Below are 13133 nucleotides of genomic sequence, written 5' to 3'. Positions count from 1 at the left end.
TCAAATGGTTCCAAAATTAAACTTTATAATCTATTATGGAAAAAATAAGTAAAAGTATATTTCCCTATCTTGGCTCGATTCCAAAGGCTTACTACCATATAGCAGGCATGCTGGCTGTAAGCTGGGCCTGAAACCCAGGGCAGAGTGTGACTGCTGGGACACCACGAGCATTTTTCAGAGGATTCCCACTGTCTCTAGGGAAGCATGAATCTTTCAGGTCTGACTTCCATGGTGGTGACCTCTGGAAGTATAAAGGTATCATCGTATTCTGATGGGAAGGTCCAGTGAGGCTCAAGTCTTTTGAGTTGGATGTGCTTGGGTCCACATCCTGACTCTGAATTGCGCTAGGCATGTTACTCCATGCCTCTGTGTCTCCTACTTCCACATCTATAAAATGTTGATAATAACCACCTCCAGGATGGTTGGTTGTCATGATGGTTACAGACAATGACAATAAATGTACTAGACAGGCACCACGATACGCCACCTATGGGTCACAAACCATGGCGGCATAGGAAGCTATCGTGTAACCGTTTCACTAGGTATCGCTTCACACTTCTCACTGGGAACCATTCCTAATACAGAAATACAATATGCTATGCTGCTAAAGTTTCCTAATACCCAAACATTCTGTAACTTCTAAAGGTTTGGTTTTGCTTTTTATTAAGTAAGTTCCAGGATGCATCCTAACTACCACAGATTCAGCCCAGTTTCCTATATCCTCTACATTTACAATAGGAATAAAATTTCACACATTTTGAAGTGGATACAAATGTTATCAAGCCACTCATTAGAGGCTTCTTGGGTTATGCCAGTTGAAGAAATCTGTGTGTTCTTGGGACTTCCCTGGTGGTCCAGTGGTTAAGAATCCACCTTGCTTTGATCCCTGGTCAGGGAACTAAGATTCCACATACTGCGGGGCAGTTAAGACTGTGACAGAACTAGAGAAACCCGCGCACAGCAATGAAAGATCCTGCATGCTGCAACGAAGGCCTGATGCAGCCAAAAATAAATAAATATTTTTTTTTTTTTGAAAAAGAAATATTCTTGAGGTTTCCAAATTGTCAAAGTGGAAACTGGGTCTAGTGTAGGGCTAGTGAGGAAGTCCTGCTCTCTTCTGAACCTTCTTTCTTGACTAATCCTTTCCTCTCTATAAACAAGCACAAGTCTTCCTAAGAAACAAAAACTCTTTCATCACAAGTTTCTTCGGAGGTATGGTTAAACCTCTTTCTAAGAAAGAGGGAACATTGAACTTCTTTGCTGAGAACTTCACTGTCAACATTCTCCCTTCATTCTTCTACCAGGGCATGTAGGGTCTGTCCTGAGCACTTTACTGACACTGCACTCATGCGAGCACCTAGCTGTCATTTTCAACAAACAAGTCGTAGAGCACCCACCTCTCTGCTTCCCTGGGCCCTGTTGGTCACCTCCTCCTTTTGACACTACAAAGTCCTTTGGCTTCTGTGGCCCTGTATTTTCTTAATTCTCCTCCTGTATGTCTAGAGTTCCTTCTGTTTCCTTTTTTCCACCATCTCCTTCCTATGCCTGATCCTTAAACATGAATTTAAGGCTCCACCTTCAGCTTCCTGCTATCTTCACTTTCTACATTCTCTTTGGGGGAATCTTGTCTATACTCAAGGTTTCAACCAGCATCTTTATACTGAAGATTCCCACAGCCATAGTGGGAATAGTCCTACCCAGACTGTACCTGACTTTCAGCTTCTTACATCAAAGTCCTGCTCAACACCTCCACCTGGATGTTTCCCAGGTAACTCAGAATTGAACACACATTCTTCTACTCTAATACAATTTTTCCTTTTGAAATTCTTCAACTGTTGACACCCTCAAACATATGTCTGCCCAAACTAGAAATCTGGAAGTCACTCTCCACCTGACTCATTACTCCCACCCAATCAATAAGCAAGTCCTGCCAGATTAGTCCCTGTTCTGATGCTTTATTTACTCTCCCTTTTACCCCTACTCCCTTTTTCCTATTTCAAGCCTCATCATCTCTTAGCTGGACCACTGCATAGTTCCCTATCTAGCCTTCCCATTATCAACTTGTCTTCCTCAAATCAACCCTTTTCTCAGCTACTGAACTGGAGAGCAGACTGCATCACACTGCTTCTTGTCTACAGGATAACGAACAGGCAGGTCCAGAGGTGCAGTAGTAAACAATCATGGCAAAGTCACACAAATGGTTCCTTCAGTGGGATCTCGCCAACACATTATACTTCTTTACTCTTGCCCAAATGTAACTCAGATCTCTAGACTTCCTGCCGATTCTAGGAGCTAACTGATACCCTTCCAATAAACTTCTTTTGTGCTTAATTTAACAGTCTACTTATGCTGTTTGCAATGAAGATCCTGGGCTAGTATACAATTCCTTTTGGTCTCTACCATAATTACAGATTTGTGTTTGCTCCTGTTGGTCTAAGGTGACCGCAAATGGCAGGGATCATGACTGTGAATGCATTCCATATACTATCTGTACTCCAATAACCAACATAGTGCCTGATGGATAGTGGGTATGCAAATATGTGTTGATATAATGAATAGTCTTTAGAAGTGTTTTCTGTAAAACATATGATTCATTCATGATACTATGAAATTATGGCATGATACCACTTGTTTTATTTTATTCATAAACTCAGAACCCTCCCTAAAAACACAGATAAACGTCTCACAAGGTAGAAAAAGCAAATATCTTTGCAGATGTCATTGAATTTCTCCATAAGTCACATCAATATGGAAGATTCCTTTCTTCAAGGAACAGACAAATATCCCTGTATGCTTTTACCCATCAGGGTGGGTACTATTAATGTCTCCCACATGAGTTCCTTAGAAACAACAGCTCTCAATAGCTAGTCCAAAGTTTGATCATCTTTTGCCAAAAATACTTTTTAGACCATCAGTGTCACTCTCAAGGTTGCACTGTGATTGTTTGTGATGGCAGAGGATCAGAGGACTCAGGCAGTCCTGATGGGTAAATAATCCAAGGGCTATTTGTCCATTGGTATGTCAGGATGAAACAGATCATGTATTGGTGAGGCAAACTGAAATACTGCTTCACTGTTATATTTGGAAATTGCAACAGAAGACTCCAAAGTCTTTGAAGTCTTATGGTAGGAAGGATTATTAAACACAACCTCTTTCTTCACAGGGGAAAATGTCAAGAACTTTTTTTTTTTTTTAATTGATCTCAATAAGGGCTTTAGAGATTGATTAAATTCAAAATGTTTGTTGATACCACACATTTTCAGGTGCTGTGGGAAGTATGTGATCCCTGTTCTCAAAGCATAACTCAGATGAGGTGAAGAAGTGGGGACTTCAATAAGGAGACACTAAGAAGAAGATTTACAAGGTGGAAAGTGAAGAGAGCCATGGGAAGGGGAAACAAAGAGGAAAGGGAGAGGTTTATTTACTTGGGAAACTCAAGGACTCTTTCAAAAAAGAGCCATACATTAAAGCACAAATAGATTTAAATAGGCCAGGATGGAGCCAGGGAATGAAAAAGCAGGATAACAGGGATGTAGAGAACAGCACAAATAGAGCAAGGAGGCGAGAAATTAAAGAGCTCATTGAGTGAACAGCATGTTGGGAATTAACGGGAGGGAGGAGTAAAAATATAATTGAGGGTAAATTACAAAGGACCCTGAGTGCCAAGCTAGGCAGTTTGTACTTTTTTCTATTGGCAATTGGTAATCATTAAAGCATCCTTAGTAACAGCACGTTCCTTCTTTCTACATCTGGCTGGGGAGAGGAAGGAGGAGTTGGCCATTCTTCTGGTCACTGTCCTCAACCCTGGCCACGTATCAGAATCACCTGGGGAGTTTGTTCATCTATTAATGTCTGTTTGTTAAGTGCCAGGTCTGGCCCTGTATGTGGTCAAGTAAATCAGAATCTCTTGTGGTAGAGCCTGCGTATGACTATTTTTAAAGAAAAATTTAGGTGATTTTAATGTCCAGTCAGAGCTGAGAACCGTTGGCATAGGTGTAAGAATTTCTCTATAAATTTCTATTTTTGTCAGGAGTGCTTTGTTGATATTAGGTATGACATTATGCTTTATTTAATTAGGTATGTCCTAAAGGATATGATAGGCTTCCCAGGTGGCTCAGTGATAAAGAATCCACCTGCCAATGCAGGAGACACAAGAGATGCAGGCTCAATCCCTGGGTCCAGAAGATCCCTGAAGTAGGAAATAGCAACCCACTCCAGTGTTCTTGCCTGGAAAATTCCTTGGACAAAGGAAACTAGCAGGCTACAGTCCATGGGGTTGCAAAGAGTTGGACAAGACTAAGCAGCTGAACACACACACACAATGGATATGATAGAAATTTCTGATATACTGTGAAAGTTCTTTGCTCTTAAATAACTTCCTCATTTATCACCAGTACCATCTTCTCTCTCTAGGTATTTCACATACATACCTACATATGTATAAAATTAAACATATAATCAAACACTCCAAGAGCCTAGATCTGAATGCATGAATACACTTATATGACTGAGTTGATTAAGACACACACAAGAGAAATTGAGGGAGAGTGGTGGGATAATTGGCAGAGGTGAAAATCAGGGTTGACCAACCAAAATGCTCAGTTCAGTTCAGTTTAGTCACTCAGTTGCATTCGACTCTGTGACCCCATGGACTGCAGCATGCCAGGCTTCCCTGTCTATCACCAACTCCCGGAGCTTGCTCAAACTTATGTCCATCGAGTCGGTGATGCCATGTCAAAATGCCCAAGACACATTCAACTATCTGCTGATCTTATGCATCGAGATACTCACCACTTCTATGAACATAAATGCATTTTAATAAACGTCTTAAAAATCAAATGCTATTTAATAAGACAGAATTAGGACTGTTACTGAGATGACCTACCAAAAAGGGTCTGTTATTTTAAGAACCAGGATTTTTTATGAATACCGTATCCCAAAATGCAAGTCATAAAACATGGGGGTTGCTTGCATGCTAAGAGATTTGAAGATGACAATAAAACCAGAAAGTCCTATGACAAGAGATTACTTTTTCCTCCCAATATATTGTGACCAGAGCTGACTTCTGTGATTATGAGAAAGTAAACATCCCAAATCCAGGACACCCTGTTAGGGATTAGGCCAGGAACTGGGAGGCAACTTCCCATTCAGCAATCTAATCTGAGTAGAGAAGACCCAGACTGGGTGTTGGCCTTGATAGGAAGAAGGCTGGCTAGACAGCCTATTTCAGAGAAGTGAGTCATGGTAGGGAGGAGTAGGCAGAGATTACCAGTCCAGGTAGGTTAAGTCCCAAGTGGAGGAGCCATGTAAGACAACCTGGGAACTCAGATTGATATGGAGGCCAAGGGTTAGGGACATGCCCCAAAACTGAGAGGTTGAGAGCTCAGGGGCCTCCTAGAAGGCACCAGCAGCATCAATATGGAGCCTGATTAATGCTGAGCCTTTCTGGGCCCCAGTGTGTTCCTCCATAAAATGAGGAGGTTGTACTGGGTGAACTCTATGGCTCAGCCCTAGGATCTAGGATGGTGGGCAGAGCCAGGGCAGAACTAAGGCCATGCTTAGGCACAGCTCACAAGAGCCAGGTTCGACTGGACATCAGTAGTAGCCTGGGTGGGCCCAGGAATCCCTTGTGGCACTGCAGGAAGAATGTGGCCTGGGGTCGGCTGTTTCTCCAAGAGGCATACAGGGAACACCACAGACTTGTGCTGCTCCCAGCCTTTTCACGACGTGGGGGCTGTGCTTCAGCAGAGAGGGTGTCAAGAGAACAACCAGCAGAGGTGATGCAGGTTCAAGCAGGTCCAGAGGGTGGGAATGGCCTGGATGAACTCAGGGTGATGTCAGACTGGGAAGCTGAGCCATTCCCCCAGCATCAGGAAAAGAGCTATAACCTGCAGAAAGGGAGGACTGATCCTTCTCCTTCAGGAAGGTCTTTGGGATCCTGACCAGACTTTGGCTTTAGCTGGGCCTCAAGAAATATCCGGCAGGATTTATCACTATTAATAATAACTAGCACATGACTGAGTAAAGAACTGAAACTCAGCTGACCAAGTGACTGTAAGTGTCCTTAAGAGAGAAGTAAGGGGTTTGGTGAAGAAAGGAGGGTGACAGGAAGAGAAACAGGCATGTACTTACATTGAGATTCCAGCACACTCTACCACCACCCCACCACCCTACTCTCACCCCCTTGGTTATGGCAAACGTCTAGCTGGCCAGCCTGCCACAGATACTATCACTTGCTCCAAGGTACAAATACTACCCAAATTCTTCCTGTATTACGCATCCTCCAACCTTGACCCCCACTGTTGTAGGAAAAAACCACCTCCTCGACAACAAGTGTTTTGAATTTCCTTTTTTACCTCCTCATAACCTGGCATATGTCCACATCTGCCTTACTGTCTGGGGTGCTTTAGTGCCCCAAACTTCTAATAAAGGAGTAGTACCTGAATTTGGATTTTATTCTCTTCCTCCTGCAGTTCCTCCAATGACTTCCTCACAGAGCCAGCTTAAAGATACTAAACCCAGGTGCCCAAAAATCAGAACAAAGCCAAAATCCATCCAATGACTAATGTGAATCATGACTATTCTGATGTGAGGCCAACTTTACAGTCTCCAAGAATCCTCAGCCGAAGGGCTTCAGCCCCCACAGCTGGCACTGGGTAAGTGGAACTGACAATCTTGATTTCTGCTGAGGACGACTGTTAAAGGGGTTCCAATATTCTCTGAACTGTGAATAAATAAAGATTTTTTGAGATAATGAATGAATGAAGATTTTTATAGGATAAAATAGATTTCTTCTTTCCAGGATTTAATTCAAACCTAAAACTTAGAAGCAATTTCAAAGTTTGATTCTGATACAATCTCACTTGCCTTGACAAGTGAGAGAAAATGAAAATATTCTACCAAAAACATGGAGGTAAATCAAGAAAACAAGGCCACATTGCCAAAACTGAAAAGTAGATGAGACTAGGTTCCAGTACTGGAACCTACTACTGCTCAGCTACTCTAGTGCCATCCTCTGTTCCCCGGTGGCGCCCTCCATGGTGGAGCGCAATCAAGTCAACACATTGCCTCGTCAAAACTCATCCATTCTGTGAGTGGAGATCAAGCATATTTCAAAATGGCCATGAGCTAGGGACACTGGAATTGTAACTGGAAAGGCTTAGAGACCCAATACACTAAATAAATCAAAGGCGTGGACCTCACATACGATTTTGGGCAGTTGGGAGGTATTTTGAGACAACTCCTGGTGTGAATCTCCTGTCCTAAAAAGGCAAAGGCATTAGTCGCTCTGTGGTGTCTGACTCTTTGCGACCCCATGGACTGCAGCTCACCAGGCTTCTCTGTCTGTGGGATTCCCTAGGCAAGAATACTGGAGTAGGTTGCCATTCCCTTCTCCAGGGTATCTTCCCGACCCAGGAATCAAACCCAGGTCTCCTGTATTGTAGGCAGATTCTTTACCAACTGAGCTATCAGGGAATGAAATTCTAATTGGCAGATTTGTTTCTCCACTTAACCCTCTTCACTGGGCTTTAGCATTGATTGCTCCACCATAAATTAACCTACTGACCAAGGACATCAAAGAAAGTGCTATTTGCATTCCAAATTCTTGTGGGCAAAAGTCACTGAAACTTACAGCTTTCTATGCTACCATGCAACACACAGAGGTGGATGGAACTAGTTTCAAAGGGTTTTTACAGCCAGAGGAAGTAAATTTGCAGAAAGGCTGGCAAAAACAGCTTGCCAAATTTCAGCTTGGAACAATTTCATTATCTTTAATTTACCAACCTAGCAATGGGTTTATAATAGAAATTCTTAGTGATGGCTTCTCAGGAGGCAACCACAGCAGCTGGCACACACCTACCTCACTGCACCTCTGGAGTGGACTGCTACGTCCAAGTTTTGGCCACTGAAAAACATGATCTGTAAGGACAGAAGCCTAATGGGCCTGCTCCCATAGTAATGCTCAGAGGCGACTGAATTACCTTCCCCCAGCCAAGCCAGGAGTCCCAGCCTTGAGCCAGAAAGCAGTGACTGTTAGATGATAGAAAGAAAGCAAAGAGGAAAGCAACAGTGCCGTCATTATATGCTGTAAACCGCAATCACCTTTCCCTATAAGCATCTTCCTGTTTTCCTGGAGGGGCACTGTTTAACTGCCACTGGTGCAGAGGTGCCAGCTCAGCAGAGAGCACTTCCTGTGGGTCTGGACAGCAGTCAAGTGTGGCGGGATGTGGCCTGCCCACTGACCCAGGAGCAGGCTGCCAGGGGGCCACCATCCTGACAGAGGCCTGGCAATTGGGGGCATAGGACTGAGGCTCCTGGATTAAGGGGTGATGCTGATTTCCTTTTCTCAGCGCCAGACTAGGGTGAAGCAAAAGGGGTGTCTAGGGCACACGATTGAAGGAGGTTTTCACTCTCAGGGTCATGCAAGTGGCTCTTTTACGCTGGTCCTAGCCCTGCGCAGAGCCACCAGCAGAGGTAGGGGGTTGTGTAAGGTCAGTGGTTCAAAGTGTGATCTCCTGACCAGCAACATCACCTGAGTACTTACTAGGTAAGCAAATTCTCAGCACCCTTCCAGACCCACAGACTCTGAAACTCAGAGGTGGGGCCCAGCAATCTGTATTTTAATACCACCCCCACCCCAGATAATTCTGATGCAGCTAAAGCACTGTGCTAGAGAATAATGCTCTCCAAAGACCCTGTGTGGCCCAGGCCATTGTTCGACATGCTTCACACACAATCAGAACAGGGAAAGGAGTAGGGTGATGAGATGAAAGAGATTTCCCTAAGGCAATCAGCAAGGTGGGAATGCCTCAAATAATAAATCAGGAATTGATTTTTTTCCAGCTATCCTTAAGTATTTGGTACTGAAGACTTAGCAAGTGTTGGCAATAAATAACGTTTACTACTGAGTAGTTTCCTCCTGTTTTTTCCTTGATCAAGTCAGTTCAGAGTTGGCCACTGACTGATTACCTTGGTACATGGGCCAGTCGTCTGAACATTCTAAGACTGAGATTCCCTCCTCTGGAAACTGGGGTTAACATCACCTCCCTGCCAACATCAGAGAAGCTAAAATATGCAAAGCTTAGGAGAAGCCTGAGGCAGAAAAGCTGTGATGACAGTTTATACACCCTGAGCAGGGGTTCTGGGCCCCCACCTTCTCCAGCAAGGTTAGATAATCTGGGGGCCTGAAGACAACCGAGAGGGGAAGGAGATTATGCTCTCTTTTATGCTGCGGTGTTTTTTAAAGGAGGCTATTTTCCAGTCCTGGTCCCCTGGGACATCAGGCTTCTGAATGGGGTGGCACAAGCAAAAGAAAGGAAAGAAGTAGAAAAAAAAAAAAAAAACACATATATATATATTTACTAAATAAATAAAGGGCAAAAAACTGTATCACATTTAAGATCCCACATTTAAACTTTGTCACTAGAACCCAAACAGTATGAGCGCTGAGGCAACGACCAATGCAAGCCAGCTGAGTGACCTCAGACACTCAGCCATAGACTTGGTTTCCTCTTTTGCCAAGTGCTGAATATAATCAACAATAATATGAGGATGATGTCATGCAACAAAACGCTGTCAAGCACAATACAAATGTGAGGTTCACACTGAGGTCTCATCACAGAGGAACAGCACCACCGTTTCTGCAGGGTGAAAGGAAAACATCTCACCCAACTTGCCCAGCTCATAAAGGTGTCTACTGAGGACGAGAGAGCCTGTTGACCTGCAGAGGGCACATAGCTGGTGGGAGACAAGCATCAGCTGTGTCCCCTTTCTCCCTTTCATCAGGGAGTAGAGGGGAGGGGCGAAATCTCAGCGCTTCTCGCCAAGGGCCAGGTAAACAAAGGACGCCCCACCCAACCCCCATCTCGTTATTGGCCATTCATGCAGCACAGCTGAGAACTGGAAAGATGATCCATGACACACTTTTTCTCCCGAGAGTATGTAACTCCAAGATGATAACATTATCCATGCGAAAGGGCTTCCCTTGTGGCTCCGCTGGTAAAGAATCCGCCTGCAACGCGGGAGACCTGGGTTTGATCCCTGGGTTGGGAAAATCCCCTGGAGAAGGGAAAGGCTACTCACTCCAGTATTCTGGTCTAGAGAATTCCATGGACTATATAGTTCATGGGGTCACAAAGAGTCGGATACGATTGAGCAACTTTCACTTTCACGCAAAAGAGCCACCCAGCCAAAAAAGCTCAGGTTGGGCCCCTGTGCACGAGCCCCTTACCTTCCTCATTCAAAATCCACGGCAGGAACTCGAATACCGAGTCAAAGCCGCAGGTGTTCTCCTCGAAGGTGCAGGACCCAGCGGGCAGGTCCAGGGCACCGGCAAGCTGCAGGGCTGTGGGTACAAAGCGGGTTTCAATTCGCGCTGGGTCTCGGGAGCGTTGGCAGCAACTCAGGGCACCCCAGGGAACTACCTGGTGAAAGTGGAGGAAGGCGTCCGAGATGGGGCGGGAGAGGGATGAGCTACTGCCGCCCCCTCCCCTGGAGCTTCCACTGCAGGACCTGTGCGCAGCCGCTGGGCTGGGGAGGGACGTTAACGGCCGCTGAGACGCTATCCGTAGGCACCCTTAGATGGCCCAGCCCAGGACCGCAAGCTGGACTACCAAGGCTGCAGGATTGGGAGAGGGTTACGAGAACGCCCCGCGGGGATAGCCCCCGGGTCCAGGCCTTACCTTGCACTGCCAGGAGGACGCTCCTGAGCAGCATTGTCGGGAAGGAGGACTGGACAGAGGAGCGAACCGCCAGCCCGCCGGGACAGGCTGCTCCGGGTGGAAGGAGCGTGGGAAGCAGGGGCAACTCGAACCGGGGGAGGGAGAAATCAGAGGCAAAGCGCACTTGAAGCTGCCCAACTTTGCAACGCGGCTCGGGAGCCGAAAGGAATGCTGAAGGTGCCTGAACTGGGAGCGGCGCTTGCTGAGCTGCAGCCGCGAGGCAGCTCGCGTCCCAAGTGAAGCCGGCCGCACAGCTGGTCCTGCGCGAGGATGGGGCTGGGCGGGGAGGAGACAACTGCACACTTTTGAAAAGCCAGCCAGGACTGGCTGGGACAGGAGAGGTCGGGAGGCAGTGACACGGTTCGGATTTTTAACGCTTGGGACCAAAGTCAGCCGCTGGAGAGGGCAGGCGTCCCAGGAGCCCCTCGGGATGAGTTGGGGCTGGAGGCGCCCCGCCCCTCCCATCCGCAGTGGGAACCAGCTTATTTCTGGGTACAGCCTCTCTCTATCTGGAATGCCAGTCCTGCAGCGCTGGCCATAATTTTAACCTTTTTTCCTCAGGATGGAAAAGGATGGAATTCTCTTAGGAAAACCTAGAGGAAAATTTGGAAAGTTTTGTTGCGTGGAATAAGGTTTATATCTATCGAGGAGTTCAGCATTTATGGCCCATTAATGCTAACCTTGGAATACCCACCCCCCATACACACACTTTTATTTAGCCGTGGAATGTCTGGCATGCCTGGTGCTCAGCATTGCCTCGGTCCCTAAAATGGGGGCATTCCTTCTCTCCAAAGAGCCATGATAAATTAGTAGAAAGTTTCTAAATTGGGACGTGAGAGTTGGGAGTAGTGATGTTAGGGAGGGGGTTACTCCCTCCCTAATACCCACTGGCTACACATTTCCCTTAAGCACTAAGTGGGTCTTTAAAAATATTTTCTTCCAGCAAAGAAAGTGGTGATGGTGGGATGAGGGTCTTCTTAATGCTGTTTATAATATTGGGCAGGCAACTATATGGCTAGGGCAATGGTTCTTAAATCTTAAGGTAAATCAGAAACCCAGCATCAGAGTTTCTGATTCAGTAGATTAAGCTTAGGGTGCTAAAGTCTGCACATCCCTCACAAGTTTCTATGTGTTGACACTTAAGTCTGGGACTGCACTTTGAAGACCACTGGCCTAACAAACTCTTGTTTAACCACCAGAGCCCTGCTCACATGCTTCCACTTGTTTCCAGACTCTCCTTGTTCTTCAGTCTTCGTGCTATTTCTTTCTTTCTCTCTCTGACCCCTTGGATATTAGGTTGCCTCCAAGTTCTGTTATTTCAACTCCTGTTGCCCTCTCTCCTCACTTCCTCAGTGATTTCATCCAGTCTCATAGTTTGAAACACCACCTATAGCCCGATATCTCCCCAACAGACATTTCTAGTCCACATGGCCCACTAACTCCTCTGCATCTTCCTCATCTCAGTTAAAGGAAACTTTTCCCTTCAGTTGCTCAGAAAAAATATTTAAGAGTTATCCTTGACTCTTCTCTTCTTCTCAGGACATTCACCAAATTCTGTCAGTTCAGGATTCAAAACGTAGTAGGTATTGACCATTTTCCATTCCCATGGTGACTGAAGCTGCCATTGCTGTTTGCCAGGGACGCTACAGTAGCTTCTGGTAGGTGGTCCTCTTGCTTCTTCTGCCTCATGCACCTCCATTCCATTTTTAACACAGTTGTCAGGGCATCTCTTTAATACAGAAATTGGGCCATGTCACTCTCTGGCCCCAGACTCCTAACAAGTCCATCAATTACTTAGCAAACCCCAAAATCTTCACAAGGGCCTACCAGGTCTACAGAACCTGTCCCTATCCCTTTATATCTCTAACTTCATCTGCCATGCTTAGTCCCCTCCAGCCACATGAATCTCCTGGCTGGTCCTTAAACACAGTCTAGCTGTCCTCTAATAATTTTGCACTGCAGATGGTGATTGCAGCCATGAAATTAAAAGACACTTACTCCTTGGAAGGAAAGTTATGACCAACCTAGACAGCATATTAAAAAGCAGAGACATTACTTGGCCAACAAAGGTCCATCTAGTCAAGGCTATGGTTTTTCCAGTGGTCATGTATGGATGTGAGAGTTGGACTGTGAAGAAAGCTGAGAGCTGAAGAATTGATGCTTTTGAACTGTGGTGTTGGAGAAGACTCTTGAGAGTCCCTTGGACTGCAAGGAGACCCAACCAGTCTATCCTAAAGGAGATCAGTCCTGGGTGTTCATTGGAAGGACTGATGCTGAAGCTGAAACTCCAATACTTTGGCCACCTCATGTGAAGAGTTGACTTATTGGAAAAGACCCTGATGCTGGGAGGGATTGGGGGCAGGAGGAGAAGGGGACGACAGAGGATGAGATGGCTGGATGGCATCACTGACT

General features: G+C 45.7%; 1 protein-coding gene across 2 annotated transcripts in view; it reads right to left on the bottom strand.

Annotated features, from left to right (window-relative positions):
* Positions 1–11122, bottom strand: part of MAMDC2 (MAM domain containing 2) — a 171671-nt gene extending 160549 nt beyond the window's left edge. Inside the window, exons 1-2 of one of the 2 annotated variants that reach the window (XR_003512260.1) lie at positions 10683–11122; positions 10232–10345 (exon numbers count right to left, since the gene is read on the bottom strand). Coding sequence is in view for 1 of the 2 variants with exons in the window: in XM_027549440.1 (XP_027405241.1) it covers positions 10232–10345; positions 10683–10716 (148 nt within the window). In the remaining variant the exon portion in view is untranslated. The remainder of the gene's footprint in view (positions 1–10231; positions 10346–10682) is intronic. The other variant, XM_027549440.1, reaches the window with a different exon arrangement.
* Between the last annotated feature and the right edge of the window lie 2011 nt (positions 11123–13133).

Source organism: Bos indicus x Bos taurus, chromosome 8 (genome assembly GCF_003369695.1).
Source record: "Bos indicus x Bos taurus breed Angus x Brahman F1 hybrid chromosome 8, Bos_hybrid_MaternalHap_v2.0, whole genome shotgun sequence".
Classification (NCBI taxonomy): domain Eukaryota; kingdom Metazoa; phylum Chordata; class Mammalia; order Artiodactyla; family Bovidae; genus Bos; species Bos indicus x Bos taurus.
The sequence above is the reverse complement of the archived record's forward strand: the minus strand, read 5'-3'. Positions and strand labels throughout refer to the sequence as shown.